The sequence below is a fragment of the Columba livia genome, chromosome 1 (genome assembly GCF_036013475.1).
Source record: "Columba livia isolate bColLiv1 breed racing homer chromosome 1, bColLiv1.pat.W.v2, whole genome shotgun sequence".
In the NCBI taxonomy this organism is placed as follows: Eukaryota; Metazoa; Chordata; class Aves; order Columbiformes; family Columbidae; genus Columba; species Columba livia.
In genome coordinates, this window is record NC_088602.1 from 144810506 (window position 1) to 144835347 (window position 24842).

The window sequence follows — 24842 nt, forward strand, 5'->3', positions numbered from 1 at the left end:
GCCTCATGCATACATAATTTTCAATTTTGCCCATGTCTCATACCTGTTTTAAGACGTTTACTGAAACCTCATAATTCCCGATAGCTGTACTAATTGTGTGCTACCACCAGAGATAAAGCGATACACTAGACCATTGATCTCCTCTATTATACTGTCACCTTTGTTTCTTAAAAGAAAGCAGCTTCAATATAATATGTATTTCTTTTAACTTGGTACCACTTGGTATTGAGAAAGTTCATTTAAGGATAATAGGAAGTCTACATTTTTAAGAGTATAAAAAAATTATTTTGTAAGCAGTTGTAAGGGTTGAAACTTGCAAAATTTCCTCTTGTCTACAATTCCAAGATTTAACATTTTAGTGATAAGCACAGAACAGGTAAGGCTTCCACACTGGTCCTTTAAGATCCATCTGTATAGCAGAGATGCTCTTCCAGTCTTACCTCAATTAGTTGCTAAATCAAAAAACATGCAACTTTGCAGAAGAAAAGCAACGAATTAAAGCCTTGCAGACAGCAAGTGATTCCTCAGCAGCATCTCCATAGATACAAAGCAAATGGAGACCTCACTCCTGGGTGAGTTGCATTCCCCTTACTTCCCAAGTGTTTCCAGGCCCCATGGTTTTGCATTGCACAACGCCACAAGAAGCAAGACTATAGAGTTTCTTCTTTTTTCACCTGATGTCCCCATAGGCTGGGGGCACGTGTAGGCTACGTGTGGGAAAAGGGGCAGCAAATGTTTTGCTCTTGTTCTTAAAGCCACTGCTTAAGTGATGTCAACATTTTGGGCAATAAACCTCTCCCTTCCACACTGTTACTGTTTACAAAAGCAGGATTCACAGCAGGAAGACGCACCGTCTCCTTCTCACCATTTCAATGACATGGACCGTCACCATCCACTGTAGCAATTAGCCTTCTATTATTACAACAGCTTTTTTTTTTTTTGGCAGCTATCATTAAAGGATAATAAAAAAACCAAAGAAACATTGAGAGAGATCATACTAGGCCATCTTTGTGACCTGTTTGGTGTACAGGCCTGAAAGTTATCGTTCCTTCATAGGCAGTTCACCAGAATAACTTTCAAGTTAAGAAATTAAATTATTTATGGAAGTAGAATAAACAGGACTTCTACTGTTATGTCTCCAAAGTTAATTATTTTTCAGATGAGAAGGAGCAGCAGCCCAATATACTGAAACATTTATTCCATAAACTGGAATTACTTTAGTTTCTAGATACTTCATGGCACCTCTCCCACTGAGCTGTATCAGTAGCATTGCCAAGTTAGTAACGCCTGTCAAAAAGCACATTGTTTTCTCTTTCATGCAACATCAAAGCATACCTAGAGTTATTCAGGCACATTAAAAAAAAAAATAAATCCATTCATCCAAAGGCCCTAGATTAGACCTCCTTTCTCTAGTGAAGAAAATCCTCTTGACAATTGCTGATCATAAAGAAACAGTTAATAGTATTTTTTTGGTAAACACTGAATTATTTTTACGTCGATAGTAAAGTGTAGTGCGCAGAAGTGTTGTTAAGAATATACAATACCACAGCCTCCCTGAAGAGGATACTTCAGCTCAGGCCTTGCACATACAAGGCATGAGACAGCTCATATTGGTTGTACCTGCCCAGAAGCAAGAGGTCTGGAGCTGTTTTTGCAAGATGTGCTTGAGCAGAGAGAAAGGGAGAGCCAGCATCTAGGGACTTACACTCCAAAAGCAGAATAAACTGACACACTAATGCTTTTCAATCTATCTGCGTTCAAAGCAAAAGCAAGAGGGATGACAAAACCAGAGCTGGATTTTAGCTGAAAGCTCAGTTTGTCAAGGTAGGACAATTCAGTTCAGCGTCTGGAAGCATCCAACAATAGGGCACAGCAACCACCAGACATGCCTGATTATTTCTGCAATTGCACAGAGCGTTTCCATGGAAAAGCAGCAGCCTCCTAGGTTTGACATTCAGCATCTGACAGCTGAGCCAGCCAGAGCTCAGACACACAAGGCTCCAAGAGAGATCACAGACAGCTCTTTGGACATGGCTCTGAGCAATGCAAGAGTAAAACCAGCACTAGGGAAGAGCCTAACCTCAGGGGCCCTGCCCTGTGCTCTTTATTTACCAGTTAAAATCCCAATGAAAGCAGAATAGACATCAGAGTAGTACATGGGTGGGAACTGTGGCCATGGGGCTTTCCTTTCTCTTTAGGCTTTACTAAAGAGTTTCTAAGAACAGATGGGAACTACAGGAATGCTCTTCTACCCTAGCTTGGACAACTCCCAACAGAACTTGTAAATAAAAGATGGAAATAATGTCTCTGAAAGAAAAGTAGCCTGTACATTCCCTTCCCTATAAAGTAACCTTCAATAAAAACCATGAACAGTAGAAGAGTAAGGAAATTTAGAGATATCATGCTACCATAAAATAATTCAAAATGTTACGGGTATTCAGTGTGCTAGTCTCCTCCATGCAGATACAGGAAGTTCTCGTACTTAAAACTTAAGAAGTAGAGATTTTTAACTCCAGAACTTTAATTTATGCTTCACAGAGGTAATCTCAGGTACAGCAAGAGCAGTGGCATTTGAGCTGTAGTAAATATTGCATCAGCATTCTTGTGCTTTAGCCCATCACAGGTGGCTAACCTATTAGTGGCAAAGAACCCAGAAAAATTCTTGAAACGCATTTTAGCAGACCCACTTACATAATTCAAACTGATTTGATTTAAATTCCTCGTCAAGCTCAACAGACACCACTTTGCCACAGATTTCTAAGATCTAGAAACACCTCTGTTACATCCAACACAAACACTTTTCTGAGCAGTCTGCAATAGTTTTTCTGACTGAGCAACAGATTAATTTTAAAAAACATCTAGTTTTTCCCTAGCCTGAAGTTCCTTGAGCAGGTTGACAGATCAGCCAGCAGTACAATGCCTAAAGAAACCAGGTTTGGGTATTTGATCGGGCAACAGAGAATGCCTCATTCATGCCCACAGCTCCACTGCCAGACAAAAGGAAGACCAGTATCACAGGATTTACTAATAGCTGCTGAGACCACACCAACAAAACCTAAACATTCCACCTGCCTCCCGTGACAGCTCACACAGCTGAGCTAGTTTTTTTACAACCCAAATTTACAGTACCACGTAGGCCAACAGTAACCATTTGTTCAATTGGAGTCGTCCAAAAAGAGTCCTGTTTTTATTTTGTATACCCATCAATGGCTCAAAGTTCTCTTTGCAGTCTACCTCCTTCCACAAGGACAAGCAATCAGTTCTACAGCTGCAAAAAAAAAAATGAAGGTTTTGGCAAAGACTGTTTAGAGAAGTATGATGAGTGCTGGGGGTCTTGGCCATAGCTGGGGCTTCCAGATGGACCCATGACAGATGCATGTCTTTAAACACACATAGCACAAACCCACAGGTTCTTTTTCAGATTATTTTCAAGGTAAGTAATAGGCCAAATATAGCCTATCACTGTACCACATTTTGATTGTGGTAAGAATATAACGAAGGTTTGTATTATTATTAGCAACATACAAAGACGGAGCCATATCTTTCAATAATTTTGTTCTTTTGCTACAAGGGATGGGGGAAGGATATTAGCACGCGGGTCACTCCAATATCTTGAAAGATCTAGACTTTTTAATAGTTTGTCTTTAATTGTAGAAGTACTTGCTACACATAAGCATAAAGAAAACAAAAAACAAAACATACAAACAGCATAAAACAAGCCATACCTACAAAGAAATACTTTACATTTTCTGAAAAAAATAATTATGACTAACATATATCCATACAAAGTGGAACTAACAAACTGATCTTGCTCGGAAAAAACCTTTGAAAACACTTTTTAAGTTTTGATAGTCTTTGCTACAGCTTTGTTGAGCTCATAGAGTCAAAACCATCCAGTACAAACAGGGATTAATATTTAACAGCACTTCTATGTCCCTCAAGTAATACAGTATAGTGCTAATGTATATATATACACTGCAGTGAAACACACTCCATCCAGTCTGCCCATACTTACATTTAGAACAGCTAGAATATAGGCACAGTAGTAGATGTCAGTATTATCTAAACGTCACTTTCAAGAAAAGAGCACATTTGACAATGTACTGCTAGCTAATGATGTGGGTGGGCTGTGGTGACATGCATCACTTCCCTCTCATACAGTCTTAAAGATCATTACTATTCTCAGACTGCATGTGACAAAAAAATAGGAAGGAGAGGTTAGGAAAGTGTCAGAAAATAAGTTCAAATTTGAACACAAGTCCATTGTGTGCTGTGAGGAAGGTCACAAGATTCAACTTCTATTGTGGAGTTAGATGCCTTGGATCAACACAGTGCTGCACATTCAAGCAATGAGAATTCAGTTCAGTGCAACTGCCTTTGGACACTGACAGATGACTTCTTCCTCAGTGACAGCAAGAAACATACTTTCTTGTTGATATTAGCAGACAAACTAGATCTAGACTACAGAATGCACTCCTGCATAGACAAGGTTGATCACAGGCTACCAGAGAACTTACTTTACTCCTGCTGTTTTCTAATTCTTTAAAAGAGATCTACAAGTATAGCAGCTACAGACCAGTACGTGAAAACTATGTATATCTTCATTTTCAAATATTTTCAAGACTCTCCCACAGGTCATAAACACACTTCAGAAACAGCAAACTATTAAAACAAAACAAACAACACACCACACAGGACAAAAGAGGTCTACTTACAGCTACCCATGCCTTATATAGGAATGTCATTACCGTGAGCAGAAATCCTTACATTCCAATGGTTTTGTGTAAGTAACTCTACCCATCTAGGAGACAGTCTTTAAACTGGGCATAAAATGATCACTATCAACTCACTATATAAAAATAGGAAGTTCTGAATTTCATAACTTAGTGACATAGCTCAGGAAATAAGCAACAAGAAATATTTCAACACAAACTACAGTGGATTGTGCAAGTGGACACTTAAGTCAAAGAAAATGCTTTTTAAAAAGAAATAAAATCGTTACAGGTCAAGATTCACTTGACTCAGTGCTATCAATAAGGAGAACTCTATAACTCTGCTCTACTCCACATTACTTAAACTATGTTCCCATCACATCTTAAAGACATTTTAAGAACCTCCACTTCCTAAGAAAATAATGGGAAGCTTTGGCAGTGCAGAATGGATGTCACCCAATGTAGAAGAGTGGTTCCATGTTTTGGTTTGTGAAGAACTAGAAACACATTATTAAATCCAGTGAAAGGGTTTGTGTAAGTTGCTTCCACTTGTAGTCTTAGTACTCTTTTCATAGTATTAAACTGTCACGTAGCGAGCTATTTGTCTTCCAGTACTAAGAAACTTAGGAACATGATAGCTGTATCATTTGCATTTGGTGCTCTTCCATTTTTGGTTCTCATCTTTGTGGTCTTTGAACTCAACTTCAGCAGAAGGTCTCAAAGCCTTCTACTGCTACATGTTTGAGTCATGCAAAATTTAGCATAAAAACATGTAAGTAGTGACTGCCAAAACCTTCCAAGTCTTTTCTGTGTTGACTATTACATTACTGAAGTGGTACTAGAGAATTTTCAGGCAGAATAAAAGACTTGACATTTTCCATCACACCACAATAATGAACACTTATGACAAAATCCCATGGCGCAAAGCAGAGGTGATGCCAGCTGCTTTCTTTAGAAAGTTTTCTAGACAGCCAGATATGTACCTGTCACATCACCTTCTCCACACAGTTTCTTTAGAAGTCCATTAAATACTCCACTGCCCATTTTAAAAACATTACATACATGGGGAAAAACAAACAAACCCAAACACCACAACCTACTTCAGATTTCTAAAGAAAGGAGGTTTAAGCTATGTCATAAAAACCACTGTGCGTAACTATAACAACTGCCTCTTGCAGACAGTCTTCTTCCTTTGAAGTTGTAATATTTGAATTCCTTTACAAACATAACTTATAGGCATCAGTTGCAGAAAATTACTTGAAAAAAAACAGGTAGTATTATTATCATTCAATATATTAGAAGTCCCAACTCCTGGCAATAGAGCAACAGTTACAGCAAATCTGGGGTGCCACTTGAAATTTTCCCACCCCTCATATTGGGAAAAGTTAGAAATCATAGAAAAGTGACAAAAGTAGGTAAATAAAAAGATGAAATATTTTACAGTGGTTTTGGAGGTTTGCCATTTTATTTTTGGTTTTGTGGGGATTTTTTTTTTGTTCTTTTATTTTAAGAAGCTACTGAAGACTGTGTTGACTTTGATAACAGTAAGACATAACCATAATGCAAAGCAGAGAAAAACCTGAAAACCTGAAATTGATTTTTTTTTTTAAAGAGGAGGCACTATAACAAAAAGTGGAGCATGTATCTACTTCATTATTGCTTCATTAAGTGTGAAAATTTAGATTTCAGAAAATACTACTACTAGGAGACTACACAAAATCCAATGCTCAGGCCTGAAACATAATTGCTATGCCTAGTCCCGTCCTGTAGAGATGGCTGTGAGAAAAACCACACCATCGAATGTGTGCACTACATTTACCTCAGCCTAACAGAAGAGAAAGGAAAACACAGTGCAGTCAGACAGTTCAGCTAATGAATTGAATTTCAGACTTGTTTTTTAATGTTTCCTCACCAGAAAGCCATCTGATGCTACTAGTGTAAGTCAATCACTCATTTTCTTCTAACTACCAGCTGGGCTACAGACCCTTGGCATTCCCAGAGACAATGGAGTTTAAATACCATCATCTCTAATACTGTCCACTATCTCACCCAGAAACCCTTCTCACCCTTTCCTTCATGCCCTGCAGCTAGTGTTTGAAAGCCCAGTATGAATTCTCATTATATTATTGATCGTCTTACTTCTACCAACCTCCTGTTACTTCAACAACAGACACACTACATACGCTCTTTTCCCATCAATTTCAGGTTATAGAAGGAAGTGATAGCTGAACACAAGTGAATGAAACAAAAACTCAGCTTTTCATTTTGCAGAGTTACATTTGATTTCAGCACTATAACCATGAGGAATAATTGCTGTCATCAACAGGAAAACACCTGCATCCAACAGTCTACAGAGAGCACTTACTCATCTGGACCACAATTGCCCAGGATACTGTAGCAGTATATTGTTTATTACACTCATTTATTTAAACTTCTATTATTTTATTTAAGCTTACTTTAAGACTTTTATGACAAGTAATTAAGGCTGCACTGTAAGGCAAGTATTTTTTCAGTCTCTTCAAATAGTCTATTTCTGTTGCTTCAGTAAATTGTAATCGAATTATAAGGCAAGCCTATGCTATGATGGAACACAGTATAGCAAAATCCGTAGTCTAACAGGTTTCAAATTCAGTTATTAATCAGTCACTCTATTCCACAACAAGTAGAGACTTTAAGTTGTGACATTCCTACCTGGAAGCTACAAAACAGAGCACCCCAAAATACCTACATTATACAGTCCTACATTATGCAAAACAATCTCAAAAATGCATCCATTCCTCAACTCGGAAGAAATTTAAGACCCCCAAATTTAAGACACTCAATTCTCAAACCAAAGGCATCTATACCTGTGATTTATCAAAAGTGATGCTGAAAATGGATATAAATACCTCAGCTGACTCAACAAAACACAGAAGCGGTTGAAGACTCCCAAACTGACCATGAGTGTGTTCCTCTGTCACCTCCCCCTAAAGCAGCAGCTGACAGCTAGAAGCATCCATGTTGCTCACTGAAGGGAGGGAGAAACTGCTCTACATTTTATTCTAAAAAGGAAAATTCAATCATTTTGTTTCCACCATGAGCTCAGGAAATACTAAAGAAGTAGCTGAAAGACTCTAGTCACAGTTAGACTATGAGGAGACTGTAAACCACAAGAAGCCTTGCTGCCTTCTTCAGCAATCTCTCAGGAGATTTGAGGGATTATGTTGACTAGATTTGGGAGCAGAAAGATCTGAGAAATTCTCTTGGGATCCACAGGAAGCCTAAATAAGTACAGTAATTGATGGCACACATTCCCACTTTTTTCCCTGCCCCCTTTGACAGCATGTATCTTCACCAAATATTGAAACTAAAGTCTGCCAAGGGCCTGTATGTTAGGAAGACTACCAGCCTCAAGCCCAAAATAATCAAAAATGTTATGTGTGTTCAGAGGAATTTTTCCACGTTCACACCACAGTCTCTCCCATTTCTAGAGGAACAACAAAACAAAAGCTGTATTTCATTATATTCAATAAACTACTTTTTTTTCTTCAATAAATAACCAAGATGAAAGAACATTCCCTTTTTAGATTTAGATGTTTAAAAAATTGTTTTTAAATGAGGAAGCATTTAGGTGATCGACCCACTTTCATTTGGGTCCCTCTCCCTTTCCTGCAGATTCTGAACAGCTGCCCCTGCATTTTGCCAAGTCCATGGCCACATACACCCACGACTCTGACTCATCATTTGAGAGTGCCAACATTGCTACTTATTTGTTAGCTGCTTCCTAATCTTTTTATGGTTTAGGACATCCTCATTGTGACTTTGAAATCAGTTGCACATGGAAAGTCCTACTGCAGACTGAAGAGCTCTGTGGTATATACTCAAACATTTAAAAAAACTAAAAATTTAAAAAAGCCTTTACAAACCACAAAAGAAAACAGGTCAGCTTTGCCTTTTCCAAGGATTTCTTTGATCTTTTCTGTATAGGACTCCAATATATTTATTGTATTGCAATATGTCCTGGGCATTGGTCAGAATAGATCGTTGAGCCTTTCTATCAACTACCTTGACTGATCAGAGATGGAGGAAGGGTAGAAATGATGAATTTTTACCTCTTGCAGAACTGAAATTATTTGTCTATACGATGATATACGATAATATTCTCATATAAGACTATCACAGGGCAACCAATTCACGTACCAAGCAACTAAATACCTAGCTATAACAGGCTTGTTTTTGCTGCTCTCATTTGAGGAATCCACTTTTGCAAGATTTGGATCACAGAACACATTATCATCCTCTCTGGCATTTTATTATGTACCTGGACACCGAAAAAGGAAAATTAAAAAGGACCATTCAAGAATAAATTATATATTAAGTCTATAGTGCCTTCAGAACAGGTGACCGCGATAACTAAAAGACCAAGGAAGATGTCTCAAGATATTTTATCACATATTATTTGATATTTTCAATAAGTCTACTGAATAGCTTCTTTACAAAATGAAGATGTGGAAGGCAAATAAAATCATCCACGGGAGGAAACTTCTTGCCGCTAACATGCTGAACAAGAGGAAGCATGAATCACGACCACAACACTCTGCATGGTTTCCATTGCTATCCAAGACAAGAGAGTTTGTACTCCTTTCTTTTCCATAGAGTCAAAACAACTACTTTATTTGCCTTACTTGGAAGAAGAGACAAAGATTATTTCAGCAAGGTCTTCTTCAGTGTGGCCTCTGCCATTCTGTGATTCTATAATACATATCCTTACTGTCTTACTGCTGCAAGACAGTCACAGCCCTAAGTGTTAGTGCATATTATTGAAGAAAGTAAGGAAAAAAAAAAAAAGGAAACCCTGTGTGTGTGTATATATATACGTTTATATATGTGTTTTATATATATATATGTATATATATTTATATACATATTTCCAGGTAAGCAGTCGGGCACCTCTACTCTTACAGGAATATCTGCAGACCATAACAGGCAGGTTGTCAGACCCCATCTCATTCAAGCCACTCTCCCCTGGGTCATACAGTAATTTAGTTTTGAAGGAGCATCTAAGGTAACGTGGTCCAATGGTCTGGTCAGAGTAGGGCAAACTTAGATCAAGTTGCTCAAGGTCTTGGCAACTGAGCTCCAAGTGCCTCCAAGGATGGAGATCCCACAAGCCCTCTGAGCACCTCTTCCAGTGTTCGACCATCCTGATGACAATTTTTTCTTCCCCTGATGTATAGTTAGAATTTCACTTGTTGCAGTTGCATCTGTTGCCTCGTGTGGTAGCATTGTTTAGCTCTAGGAGTCTCTGTCACCTCTGTACCCCCATTAGGTGACAGAAAATAGTAATAAGTTACTCCAGAGATGTCTCTTCTGGACGAACCCAGTTCTTTCAGGCTCTTACATCATGTGTGTCTGCTTCTGATCGTCTTAGTCAACTAGATTTGCTCCAGGTCATCAGCACCTTCCTTGTACCAGGGGGCCCAGAACCAGACACAATACTCCAAATGTGGTTTGACAAGTGCAGAACTCACTGAAAGATTAACTTTCCTTGACCTGCTGCAGTTGGTCCTGTTTCACCACACTGCCAACTCAACATTCCTCTTCTTCATCAGCTCCCCATGTCTTTTCCTGCGGCATAGAGTGAGCTCTGGATAGCACACAACAGCCAGCCTGTACTATTGCACAGGGATTTTCCAACCCAGATACCAAAACTTTCATCTGCCCATGATGAACTGCATGAGTTCTCTCAATCCATTTTTCCAGCCTGACAAAGTTCTTCTGAAATGCATTCCTACTCTACCTGTATCAACTGCTCCCACCACACTCAGTATAATACCATCCAAACTTGGTGAAGATGCCCTTCTTTCTATTGCCCAGGTAGTTAATGACAACATAGAACAGTATCAGCCCCAGTATTAACCCAGGGAAAAGGAATTCCTCTCCTTTCCCTGTCTTCCAGGCAATAGCTATAATTTGGCTGGCCTATCAATTGACCAGTGTCCTCCAGAGGACTAGTAAAATTGCTTTGGGAGCCACAGCCATCCCCAGAATCACTATTTGACCATCTTGTCCCTACCCAAAGGACAACATTCCAAAAATGTATGCGCAGCAGAATAAGGTGGCTCCTCCTCCAAGCTCAAATAGCACAATTTAACATTGTGCAAATTGATTGAGTAAAAATTTCAAAGTACGATAAGAACATCATCAGTAGCTGTTAGTCATTATCTTTCTTCATCTGCTGAGTTTCAAGTGTTTTAAAGTTTTTCCCTGCCCTGAACTGTTTGTGTACAAGAAAGAAGGAAAACATAAATAAGAAAGACCCAAGAACTTTACAAAACTCTTTTTATGGGTTTCTTTCCCAAAGGGTTCTTTGAACAGTTTTAGAGTTGAGCAACTTCATAGAAGGGAAAGAATTTTTACATTTTTGGTGTATGAAGGCATAGCACAACTATTTTTATGAAAATTAACAGACATACTTAATGTCAGATTCATATGTTAGGTTTGGGTTCTTTGGCTTTTATTGGGTAGAAGTTGGGATTAGGAAAAAGCAGAGAAGCATAAAAAATAGCAATATCAATTTATCATTATTAATAGAAAGTAAGTTAGCAGACAATTTCCACGGATGAAGCACACCAAGACCTTGGACCTTAGCTAAAGTCATAAGCAAATTCCCTGGGCCATCACAAGTGTCATCAGTCTGGAAACTAACAATACTCACAGCTGCTAAAATAACTCCTAAAACAATGCAGTTCATACCTCAGAAAAAAAACTAATTTGGACTGTCTTTCACTTGTCTGGAATTTTTACTTATGTCTAACTATTAATTCTCAAATAGTTTATTTAGGGTAGAGGAAAAATGTACAGCACTCTGGGGCAACAGAGAGATGAAACTTAAGACAAGAGATCATAGATTATCAAGACCATACCATAGAAAACGTAAAAGTTAGTTGAATAAACTCTGATTCAGAAAGGTGGCTTCAGCTTCTACAAGATAGATGAGCTTCATTAAAAACTATAATGGAGCACAAGACACATTCATTCTTTTCAAAGAAGAAAGCTCATCACACCACTGTGTCCTCCTCACATTCAAGTGCACAAACAGTTTACAGATATTTGCATTTCTCAGAGATGTTTGGAACCATGAAAAAAGAAAGCTGTCCAATACAAAATCTGGGAAACACCATAATCCAAACAAGAATCAATGAAGGAATTACTATATTGTATCCTACACAGAGAACTTGAAACATCAAAAATTTCATGACAAAAGAAAACAAGTCTGATGGTAAGATACTGAATTACTTTAAGAAATCTAAGTTCAAATTCTTCAGCTCTACAATGAACTTTTTGTCATCAACATGTTCCTTAATTCTCCATGCAGATGTCTGTGTGGCTAAACAGCATTAAACCCACTGACTATGAGCATACAAGGAGGAAAAAATAATTACTTGAGGCTGTGAAGATATTTATAAATCAAGAAAAAAAGAACACACAGTTCTAGATGGCACCCAGTTACATAAGAGAGGCAATAAAACAAATGTGACCCAGCAATAAAAATAAAAATCGGACTTTGTTCCAATATAGGATGGAGGAAACTGCTTTTCCATTACAGGACAAACAAATATCATCAACTACTTGACACAAAAGGGAAAAGGAAAACAACAGGAAAACTTGCCAGAGGGGGAAAGCGGTAGTCAAATGACAAGGATCATTTTAGGGCTGCAGCTGCTTGTCTCTGCCAAGTTGAAAGAGTTAGCTGTTCTAAAAGCATATTCAAAAAAAATGCCACTAGGGAGTTTAAGTACTGACCTTGTAAGGAAATATTCCATGAAGAAGAGAGTAAATTTCAAGGATACCAGGAGTTTTGTTAAAAGTCATCTTGCGATTTCCCAGGTTCAGCAGCAAAACAGCTATTCCAAAAATGCAATTAATGTTGCTTTTTTCCCCGCTCACATCCCTACCCACAGAGCTGCCAGTCTCCCATGTGCCCATCTGAATTCAGTTCCACACATCCCACTCCAAAGGGAGCAACTTCTAGACTGAGAATGTTGCTACTACTATATCATCACAGATCTATTTTTACTGGGTGATGCATGGTGCTTCTGGGAAGGCAGCAGATATAAAATTTCTCTCAGTATTTTAAGGTTATTCATGTACAGGGCTCTCAGAAATGCTTTCTCTTGAGATTTTAGAGAAGCACTGGTGATAAGCATACTTCCAAGTATTTCAGGACTTCAAAGGGCTAAATCTAGTTTTAAAAAAAAACCCACAACAACAACAACCACCAAACAACAACAACAAAAACACACACACACACAAAAAAAAAACAACACACAAAAAACCCCACACCAAGAAAAAGTAACAAGGCTTTCCCTACATAACAGTACACTTGTACCTAAAGCATGACTTCTTTTTCAGATTTTTCTTTTTAAACAGAAATATCTTTATGGCATAGCACTGATATCAAAAGTGACAAGAAGGATGATCAAACCACCTTCCTGGTGTTTCTGAGAGTTTAAGGAAGGAGTGATATAAAGGTGCCCAAAACAACAACAAAAAACCAAACACAGAATCACAGAATCGGCTGGGTTGGAAAAGACCTCAGAGATCATCAAGTCCAACCCTTGGTCCAGCTCCAGTCCATTTACTAGATCATGGCACTAAGTGCCATGTCCAATCTCAATTTAAAAACCTCCAGGGACTGCGAATCCACCACCTCCCTGGGCAGGCCATTCCAATGCCTGACCACTCTCTCTGTAAAGAATTTCTTTCTAATATCCAGCCTAAATTTCCCCTGGCAGAGTTTAAGCCCATGCCCCCTTGTCCTATTGCTAACTGCCTGGGAGAAGAGACCAATCCCCACTTGGCTATAGCTTCCCTTCAGGTAGCTATAGAGAGTGATGAGGTCACCTCTAAGCCTCCTCTTCTCCAGACTAAACAACCCCAGCTCCCTCAGCCTCTCCCCATAGGTCTTATGTTCAAGTCCCTTCACCAGTCTTGTTGCTCTTCTCTGGACCAGCTCCAGCACTTCAATGTCTTTCCTGAACTGAGGGGCCCAGAACTGAACACAATACTCCAGGTGTGGCCTCACCAATGCAGAGCACAGGGGAAGGATCACTTCCCTTGTCCTGCTGACCACGCTGTTTTTGATACAGGACAGGATACCGTTGGCCTTCTTGGCCACCTGGGCCACTGCTGGCTCAGGTTGAGCTTCCTGTCAATTAGTACCCCCAGGTCCCTTTCCACCTCACTGCTCTCCAGCCACTCTGCGCCCAGCCTGTAGCGCTGCAGGGGCTTGTTGTGGCCAAAGTGCAGCACCCGGCACTTGGCCTTATTGAACTTCATCCCATTAGAATCAGCCCATTTTTCCAGTCTATCCAGATCCCTCTGCAGAGCCCTCCTGCCTTCCAGCAGGTCGACACTCCCTCCCAACTTGGTGTCATCAGCAAATTTGCTGATGATGGTCTCAATCCCCTCATCTAAATCATCAATAAAGATGATAAACAGGACTGGACCCAAAAGCAGTGATTCATTATATAACATCTACATCTAGGTTTCAAATATATCACATCAGGTGAAAAAAGCATAGCAAAGAAAAAAGCAGGAAGAAACCCAGACCCACAAGCACTATGTCATGTCCTTTTAACACCCTCAGAACCAGCTGACAGTTATTTTAACCCCACGAGACAATCAGGAAACATTCCAGCCAGAAGTTCTGCTACCCTTTCTTTTGAATCAGAAGCAACTGAATGATCTAAAATTTACCAGTTTTGATGGAACTGGCAGATGTTTAGACAAGGTTTTTAGGGACATGGTTTAGTGATAGAGTTGGGTTAGGTTATGGTTTGAGTTAATGATCCTGAGGGTCTCTTCCAACAGAAATTATTCTAGGATTCTATGTAATAGAAGATTATTATTTTCCAGAAGATTAGATGACTATCTTCAGGTACTGTTATAAAAGCTTAAATATCTATGTAATAGGCATAACAAAAAGTAGAAGTCACTGGAAACCACAAACATTATAACAAAAAACAAACAAGCAAAACCAAAAACCAACCAAACAAAAAAAAAATACAAAAAAAAAAAAAAAAAAAAGGAGCTACTGCTACCTAACTGTTCATTATTTTGCAGTATTCCCCTCCACCTTTATCACAACATAAGAAAGAAGAAGTCATTGTGTCTCACTGCTGTTTCAGAGCAATCAGCATGGTTGTTAACTTTCAGTGACAGACAAATCTTTAAGGCAGCGTACACTTCCTGCTGAAAAAGCAGCCAACCAGCCATTTACTTTTCTATTTATGGAGCAAACTGGCCCATGTAACAGAAACCTCAAAATCCTACTTTGGCCTCAGGAACTGTATCTAGGGACACAGCAGGAGAGAGAAAAGCTAAAGACAGAACACCAAAGAGGTTCATCATAAGTACGAGTGGCTTGACTACATTTAAGGGCAATTTTAAATAAATAAATTTAACAGTCACACTGTACAAAATCAGTTAAAAAATTCCTTCTTAACAGAAGATATGGGGCTTTTTAGCCAATCCTTTCCTCTGGTATGCAACAATGATATTTAGAAGTTCAAATGTCAAAATAAGTAAAAGTTCAAAGGAAGTTTATCAAGCTTAGAGATCTCTATCAGACACTTTTTATATTTTCTGGAGGTACGAAGAATACATATCTGGAATACAGTCAAGATGAAGAAGGAAGTTTCAAAAATAACCACACACACTGACATTGGCTCACCAGTTTCATTTTGACTGTTACAGGGAGATAAAGTATTACTGAATAAAACTTTTAAAATTATTATTATTATTATTATTTCTTTTAAAAACTGGACACAAGTCAACTTTCACAAAGGAACAAGCTGTTCTCTGAGATACCTAGGCAAGCACTAGGAACCTCCACTACCATAAACACTGCATTTCATCAGAACTGATTTGCATAGCAGTTACTGTGCTGTATACCACAGCCTTTCTGCTCCACAAACCTCAGCTACAGTGCAGTCTGATGGAAAAAAAAAAGGAAAAAAAGAGCATGAGCTGTTTCTACCCCATGTCAGGATCCCAAAGACAAGGACAAGAATTCACAGGAAGATCACATAGCATTATAGTAGGCAACAGAGTACAGGGCTTGGACTTCATGAACTATGGCAGACAACTCAAAGAAAATTACTTCCAGTAGTCCCAGAAGGTCAGAAAAGAACATCAGCTTTTAAGCCAGACAGTGCCTTTGTACAAAGCAACATCTGGCAACCCCTTTCATCAAGAAAATCAGAAGGAAAGAAGAAAAAAGTAAAATAAATAGTAATTTCAAAAAATGAAAACAAAGAGCCCTTGACGGAGTCACCCTAATAGACTGACCTTTCTGGAAAGGATGGCACTGGTAGGATCAGAGGACCATCAGCTGCACCAAAGGAGCTGCTTTTGTGTCTTCTGCAAAAGCCTGGGGAAGGGCTCAGTGTCAGCTGAGGCCAAGTACAGAAACTGAAAGGTGTTGAGCTGTAAGTCTAAAAACCAAACAAGCATGGTACATTTCCCTTTGTGTGTAAATCAGCCAGAAAGACAAGAACATTAGAGCTCCACATGATTCATTTGGGTTCTCGTAATAGATAGTGTGCAAGCACATGTAATTGCTACATTCAGTCAAAGCAGAACATACATAACATACATACGTTCACTTCCAAACCAAAAGTCAAAGGAGAAAACTCGTTCTATACTAAATGGACAACTGGTAGACTGTCCACCCTCCTACTCATCCCACTTACCCTATCTTGTCACATACACCTTTTCTGTTCTCTTTTATCTGTTCTTCCAATCCACTGTACCTCAAAACACTCATTCCCCTTGCTGTATGTCTATGAATATCAGCAGTCTCTTTCACATACACACACATATATATATTATTTCCCACTTATGACCTCACACACTTCTTGCTCCACAGCCCACTGCTTACGGGAAAAAGGATGGAAGAAATATGGAAAAAACAACACTTAAGCCTCTTGTGAAGGGCTTGCTGAGCAGATAGCATCACCTCCAATGCAACATAGGACCCTTAATTCACCACCTCCTCAAAACCTGCAATCCGTGTTTGGAAAGAGCTTGCACTTTTCCTTTCCCTCCATTTTGCCTTCTTAAAGCACATTACAGATGCAAAATTTAGTTAACAACTGTGGTGTTTACAGTGATACCCGAGAGTATTGCAGGCCCTGGGGTCATACATCTGACTAATGCCAAAACTAAATATATCTGGATTCTCTCTCAAAGTTAATACGGAAGTAATAGCTGCTTATTACTAAGAATTTTGAAGTCTCCCTTTGATAAAGTTTACAAAGGAAGTGAGTATAGGATTGGCAAGAGTTGATGTTTTAATGATTTTTTTTTTTTGAATGTATGTGGCTTGATTTGTCCTGGTTACTTCAGAAACATAAGAAGCAGATTAGGAAGATGTGAAGGTTTGGTGTGGCTTTTTTTTTTTCTTTATGGGTGAGAGACAACACTTCATCTAGAAACAATGATAGGTATATCAGTCAGCTATGTTCTGTTCTTTGGCTTTACAAAAACAAAACTGAACTCCTCCCCCTACGTCTGGCTTCTGTAAAATTTATGGAACTGGAATTAGCAATAGAATTTTAACATACTTCCTCATAAGCAAACATTTGCACTTGAAAATGGTATTTCATACTCAGAACATCAGTTCTTTCACCTGTGTTTCCAGAATTCCTATAAAAACTCAAATGCCTTGTTTAAGGCATCATTTTCTTCCCTCTTCAAAGCACACGCAGCCTCGCCCAAGGAGAATGAGGCCCTTCATGGTCCCATCAAGGCAGCAGAGAGGAAGCATCTAAATCTAAATAAGGCCTTTCATCTGTCAAATAGTACAAACAGATAGACCCAATATAGCTCATTCTTTAGTCATACAAAACTTGTGCCTTGAGGTTACACTTTCCCAAACAAGGCCCCAGCCATACTTCAAGTTAAGTACAGTGAACAGATTTACCAGAGAGCGAAAGGGGAAAAATAAGCCCAAATTGCAACATTCAATTTTGGTGAGGTTCAGTGTACTCAAAGGCTTGACTTCCTACCCTTTTTTCTCTCCTCAGTTGTACCAGTATAAAGGACACCGCCTCTGTGGCCCTCACTTGGCTGAATTCATAACCCTCTACCTATGAGCACAAAAGTAATATTTGGAGTAGCCTCCACAGTAAGATCAAGATCCCACCACACTAAGTTTATCACAGAAAACTTAAAGGACTGTAAACATCAGAACACAAACCATCTACAAAGAAAGCCATTGATATATACATGTCTAGAACTGATTTCAACATACCAGCAGCTCGACCCTATTAAAGTTGATGTGGGCATCTTGTAAACATCATAGAAAATAAGTTTTAAATGTCTGTCAGATTAGGCTGGTAATCTAAAGCCCACTATTAACACCAGTGGTCTCTCACTGCACCATCTTGCAACTGTTAAGTTAGAGCAGTCCTGGCATAAGTCACTTCATAGAATCCAAGAGTCATTTTGGTTGGAAGAGATCTTTAAGATCAAGTCCAACCACTAACCTAACACTGTCCGCCTCTAAACCACGTCTGTATGAACCTCATCTACATCCTTTCTTCAACTCGTCAGGAGAGTCACAAGGAAATGAACAAAACTTGTGTTCAGTTAAGTACAACTGAACAATGCACATGATGATACAAAGCAGCACAGACAGTAATTCTTCCCATCTTTCTCCTGTAGCAGACCTTCACCAGGAAATTGCCAGAAGGTCTTTTCCATTGAAACACATGATTTTAAATGGTCATTGTTCTCACTATTGATTGAGGAAGACAATATCTTGAATATCTGAAGCTTTTTTACACAATACAAAAAAAGAGAATTAAAAAAAAAAATAACTATCTGAAGCTTTTTTAAATAATAGAAAAAGTGAATTGTTACACATCAAGCAGGCTTGGAAGTGATAGACTCAGGAATCATGAACAGTGCCAGCTCAGGAACTGGCAGAAGGAAGAGACATTTTGCTTTACGTGGTGCCGCTCTGGGAGTACTACACTATATCATGACCTCACCCGGCATGTTTATGTGTTGCTGTAAGAGTTTCTGAGAACAGCCTTGGTTACTAACAAATCACTCTAATAACCACAACAAGCAGGATAAATTGAAGCAGCAGAATTTGGGTTTTGTACTAGTTTTTCTTACAGCAGTGCACCTATCTTGAATGAAACTAGTTAAAATGATTTGCTAGTAGAGAAATTTTTCATAGAGGAATTCTTGAAAGCTTTCTCTTTCATTTACCTTGCTCCAAAAAGAAAAAAGCAGTAGCTTACCTCTTCCATGGGAAAATGAACAGGTCTCCATCTTTGGTACTTTCTTCTGTAATTGTGGAACTAAATAGCATAGCAGAGATCTCAATGACATATTCTTAATCTTAAGACAGATTTAGAATAGCCTTAAAATAAATGCCATGCAAAGACTTTCTAATAGAAACCCTTTCTCCATCTTTGATTCTGGCAAACTCGTTCTGACAGCTACAATAAAGAAGAGGTTACTTCCACAAGCCGACTATTCTGATCACCTCCTAGAAGTTGGCATCACAGGAAAAAAGGCAGAAAAACAGTTCATGGGAATACCACAAGTAAAGGACTGGACAAAATGCAAATTCCAGGGTAGTAACATGCCTGGCTACTGCATAGGCATTCCATACAGTTAAGGGAATTACACAGCAGAAGTCTTTCTCAGCGAGGTTTTTAAATCACTCAAAGAATGTCTAAAGCTTGCCTGCCAAACACCTTATATTTCTTTTATTCTTCCACAGCAGCAAGCAGCTCACAGACTAAATAGCTCTCCTTCAAGTTTTGAGGTGTAAAAAACCTGTTAGGCTGATCTATTTAACAAAACTCAAAGCTACATTAAAAAAAAAGTGAAAATTATTCTTAAAAGGCAGCTATTGGAGATCGTAGACCTCACCAAAAAAACCCTTATAATTGTGCACACACACAATGTACCCAGACACAGCCCCTGCAGTCGTGAGTGTCTATGATTTTTCTTGAACAACTTTGAGCACTTTTGGAAAATAGGTTATTTATTCTTAAAGAAAGCATGCCAATTATTCCACAGATGAGCCATGCAAGCAGATAGCAGCTACAGCACCAGGTCAATAAGGCACCACATGAAGGGCAGCATTGCTTTGCCTCCCCTTCAAAGACAGATCACAAGCACTGCCTTCATTAACAAGTATTGACTACCCTCTCTAATTACTGCATTCTAGCCTTCACATTTTCACCCCAGCACAAACCTCAGCTGTCTGCAGATGCCATTTGCCCAGGTTAGATTTTGCTTTTCCTGACAATTTAGCACTCTGCAAAGAGGCAGGCAAACTTCTTTTAGAAATGATACATACTTGTCAAATTTCAAAAAATAGCCACAATACCTAGAAATGTACTTACTGACGCCAATATTTCAAGTTATGTTCCTGAATCTGTTGGTTTACATATCTAAAGTTAGAAAATAAAAATCCAGTATTTAGACTTGTAAATTAGAGAACTGGGTTTCAGGAGAGCTCAAACTTGGCACCTCAGAAAAACAGGCTATTTAGCTGTACATTTGTACAGAAAATCTTGGCTGCAGAACAGAACAGTTCCAAACTTGCTCTCACAAGTCTCTGATTAACTGCACTGAGCAATACTTTTGCTTTCCCTAAGCACGATTTAGAAACAGATAAACCTAATTAACTACAGGTGGGAATTTAAAAGGCTGTTTTAATCCATGTTTAATGTCAGCAGAAGAGAATACAGTTTAATTTTTTTTTTTTTCCCTCTGCTTTAATGTTCCCAGGTAAACCACCTAAAAACCACTTTTCCCCCTTGAATATCCACTACATTAAATATCTGCCTTAAAAAACACCTCTATGGAAAATTACAGAACCAATACCATACCCTTCCTATTCTAAAGTAGTTTCATCTAATCCCAGTGACTCATTTACTTACCAGTGAAGACATCTAAGAGTACTTGTTATAGATTCCTTTCTTTTCCTTAGGTCAAAAGATATTTCTTTCTACACTGAGCTGACTTCCTGCTCACATCCTCAATGCCAACACCCAAGGCGGCTGCACAACCTACAAACCGAAGGGCTCACTGTTTTCACTTCCTTTTGTGGCTTTGAAGGCCAAAATGAGGGTGAGCTTTTGTTCACCAGAATATCACACTTTTCTAGTTACTTCGTGAATACGCTTTTTTAAAGTGAGAGCTTTACTCCTGCCTCCTGATACATCTTCTCATACTAATTGGCTCCTATCTATAGATGCATAGGAAGATGCCAAGAACAAAACTCCAAACACCTCCCTTTCATTCTTAGTGTTGCGTTTTGCACGTGTAACACACACTTCAGAAAGCAGATAATAAAGTGAACATTAAAAGTCTGTCTGGATGAATGAATGGAAAGTGCACTTCTGTATCTTCTAGAAGAATATATTGTTAGACTGCACTTCACCATGTGTTACAGAGCAATTTAGTTGTGTGCTGAACATTAGCTGTTATTTCCATAGGAAAGCCTAAATTAACATCAACAAGTGGGTTTTTTGTCACCTGTACCCAAGGACCATCAGGTGTTTGAAAAAGATACCTGATCCTTGCCGGTTTATCTTTAAAACAAGGCATCCACACTGAAAATACACGTGAGATTATTGTAAATGTACTTCATCTTACTCTAGTTATCTGGCTGAAGGAAGAAGTAGTTTTTCACAGGAGATCCAAGAAACAAAAGATATCACAGCTTCCAGTAATGTCTTCTCAGTTTCACAAGTATTACAATAATGAGATCATATCAAACAGTTTTGGAATAGCCCTGCAGCTGAAACATCTTGTACTCATTGTATACAAGGTCAAAGTTTTTGAAGGACATCTCTTCACAATTCCATCAAAGCAGTCGCAATATCAGCAGAGCAGTCCAAAAGAGATAACCATCTAAGTAGTTCTGGTTTCTCTAATATGATAGTCTGTGGTGTGAAAACACCCTAAAATAGAAATAAAAATATCACCTTCAGTCTTGTACACAGTACTCTTTTCAAGTGGTTTATACAGCAACATGAAGCTTCAATGCATATTTGTCCAGTAATACGGATATATCAATTGAATAACACATAGTGGCCACTGCCTGTTTTCTAAAGGAGAGGGAGGGCTACTGATCCTTTAAGGTTTCTTTTGCTTAGAAGACAATTCTGGAGGTAAAACTATACCACTGTTCATACAGACTATGACAAATAGGTCAAAAAATTTTATCAAAACAAATATTTGCAGAACCTTTGAAGGCTGATTTGCTCCTGAGATGAAAAATACATTTATGAATGACAACATTACAAAGGAAACATTGCTGGTTTTGAAGAAATAAGTTGTAAAGAATCTCAACCCTTTCAAAGTCGTAGTATCTGCCATCCACTTGAAAATAAAATAAAAATTTAGATTTTATATTAGTGATGTAGGTTTCAAACATTTCAAACAGACCCAGCATTTTATCAAAATCCTAGGTATCTACAATAGGTTGTTTTGCTTATCTCATTAGTAATATCTCATTAATAAAAATCTCCATCCTTGGAGATAGTCAAAAGCCATCTGGATGTGATCTGGAGCAACCAGCTCTAGGTGACCTGCTTTTGAGCAGAGTGGTTGAACAAGATGACCTCAGGATCCCTTCAAACTTCAACCATTCTTTCATTCTGATTTTTTTGTTTTTAGTGGATATTCCAAACAGAAAATTTTACATGTTTCAAGACTTTTAATCTAATGAGACCAAAAAAACACTGGTTTTCCATTTCACTTGAAAAATACCTCTCAAGTCTCACTTAAAATCCCAGAAATCTAACAGCAGCAACATGATCTCCAACTGCAGACAAATGAAAGATTTCAGCCTTGTGAAATGCTCAGTCCATGATGCCATTGATCTCCATGTCATCTTGAGAATTATGGTCACTGTACTGATGGCTACTGCTGATCACTCAAAATGATAGTCCAATAAAACTAGGGTGGACTTTCCCAGTCACATCCATGATTTGAAGTGGGCAATGTGAAATACTTGAGATAGATGAAGGATGATTTCTGAGTGGCTTTAGTACAACTGCACACTTAATTCAAAACCACCAGTCAGATGTTTTTACTAGTTTGACCAATATACAGTACAGTGTTTTGGCCTACAAGTTGACAAAATAGTCCTAAGGATCATTTATTCTTATTTAGATGGAAGCACACTTTACGTCTGCTTCTTATGTCCAAAAGAATATAGCCATTAACTCATATATCATTCCTTATTATGCTAATCAGTCACAAGGAGGAGGGACAGGAGAGAAAGCTAACAATACAGATTTATTTTGCCAACCATCAGCAGATTCACTGACAGATTCAGATTCACAGCAGGATTCACTAAACTTTCAGAGCAGTCTCTGAAGGCAACTGTGAACTACTAAGTTACTTGGAGCCTGGGAAAATGAGAAGAAGGTTCCATTTGCACTTGCTTCTTTATAAGGGCATCTATTGCCACGGAAGCAGAAAGCAAAACAGAGTTTTAGAAAGATTTCACTAATCAGCGTAAGTAACCAGACTCCAGATATGACAAGGATGGTGCAGGAATCACAGCAAAAGGAATTCTAACCACTAAAAGGTAAAGAGTCTTTTACCCGCAATATCATCTTCATCCATTTCCACAGGCAGTTTATCCTCAATTTCACGTTTTTGTCATTGATCTCCAGCTCAAAGTTAGCAGCAACTCACAAAGAAAGAAATATGCAGGTAAATCACTCTCTTTTCATTCTAGACTTTGAACTGAGGATAGAAAACTAAGATGCTAAGCTACTGCTAAAGGTAACCATTTTATGATTAATCACAGATTAATCTGTGAAATGGAGATCTTTTGAATGAAGTCTGTGGGAAACAAACCTATGTTCTACCTAATAATATTTTTTTCACCTTGAGCATAAGAAGACCAGGTCTGATTAGATATAAATATAAAGCTGATAGGGTAGAAATCTCCTTATCTTTCATACCACACAGCCAATTTAGTCAGTCCAACCATTTCTATTGAATCACAGCATTACCAGGCACAGAATATTTACGAACGTTTCACAGTTAAACTAAACCTTAGAGAAACTAAAGCTGGTTTACTGGCTGTAGGTCAATACTTGGGAGTTTCACAGAGTTCAAAAAAATTCAATGTATGAACATTCATCTTGAACGCAGTTCTTTTCCATGTCAGACAGTTTTCTGTTTTGTTAAAAATTATGAGCAAGGAGCTTAATTTGAACATACATGTAAAGAAGATATGGGGAAGTATGCAAAATGGTTTGATAACTGTCAGACGGGATGATGACAGCACTCAGAGACATATGGACCTGTTGCAATCCAATAGAGAGCATGTTCCTCCGTACAGTCAAAAGCATTCCATATATGACCAACACTGTTCCCAGTTAGCCTTTTATCAAAAGCTCAGAACCTCCAAGGAGCTTATTCAGCTTTTAAAATTACATCCCTAGCACCCACTAAACCAAAAGGCGATCTGCAGGCCAGGCCCATAATCACTTGTAGGATGGAAAAAAACAGGCCAGCTTTGCTGAATTGGAGCCAGCTGGAAATGCAGCAGCAGCCCCTTCAGCAGAGCACAGCACTACCGTGGCGGCAACAGCGGCCACCCCACCAGCTCCAACCCAAAGAATGGCAGCAAGAGTTGGGAAAATGTGACATTCAGACACCTAAAGCTGACCCTCCCCTTTGCTATGTGACTGCAGCTGCTGTGGTGGACATAGTGAAGACAGAATAAACCAGGCTGCACCCTATGCATTCTGGTTCCAGCAAGGAAGCCATTTATTATTCTTTCTTCAGTGGAAGCTGGTGGAGAATTCAGTGAGCTACCATGTGGGAAATAAGGTGGTTTTAAATTCAAATATGAAGTCAAATAAATTACTGCACTGACTTTGCTTGTTTTGAGCCTAGTAAGTGCAGGATCCCTAGCTAAGCTTGTTTACCAACACTGAGTTAAATATTTATCTGTCAAGACTTGCCTGCATATTGTTGGATCTCATACAATGTTTTATTAATATTTGTCAAGAAAGAGTATAATGTAGCTGCTCATATTTTAAGTTTCCATAGGTACCATGTACTAATATTGAATTCTCA

The 24842-nt window shown here is 38.6% G+C and overlaps 1 protein-coding gene across 7 annotated transcripts in view; it reads right to left on the reverse strand.

The window, feature by feature from the left end:
• FGD4 (FYVE, RhoGEF and PH domain containing 4) overlaps window positions 1-24842 on the reverse strand; it is a 119891-nt gene that overhangs the window by 80458 nt on the left and 14591 nt on the right. Inside the window, exons 1-2 of one of the 7 annotated variants that reach the window (XM_065034977.1) lie at window positions 20672-20741; window positions 19013-19072 (exon numbers count right to left, since the gene is read on the reverse strand). The exons of 1 other annotated variant lie outside the window; for it this stretch is intronic. In XM_065034977.1, the coding sequence (XP_064891049.1) occupies window positions 19013-19043 (31 nt within the window). In that variant the 5' untranslated portion in view covers window positions 19044-19072; window positions 20672-20741. Of the gene's footprint in view, window positions 1-4715; window positions 4859-12497; window positions 12693-16046; window positions 16071-19012; window positions 19622-20671; window positions 20742-24842 lie in introns of those variants that run through there. 5 more of the 7 variants (XM_065035038.1, XM_065034972.1, XM_065035022.1 and 2 more) reach the window with 5 other exon arrangements.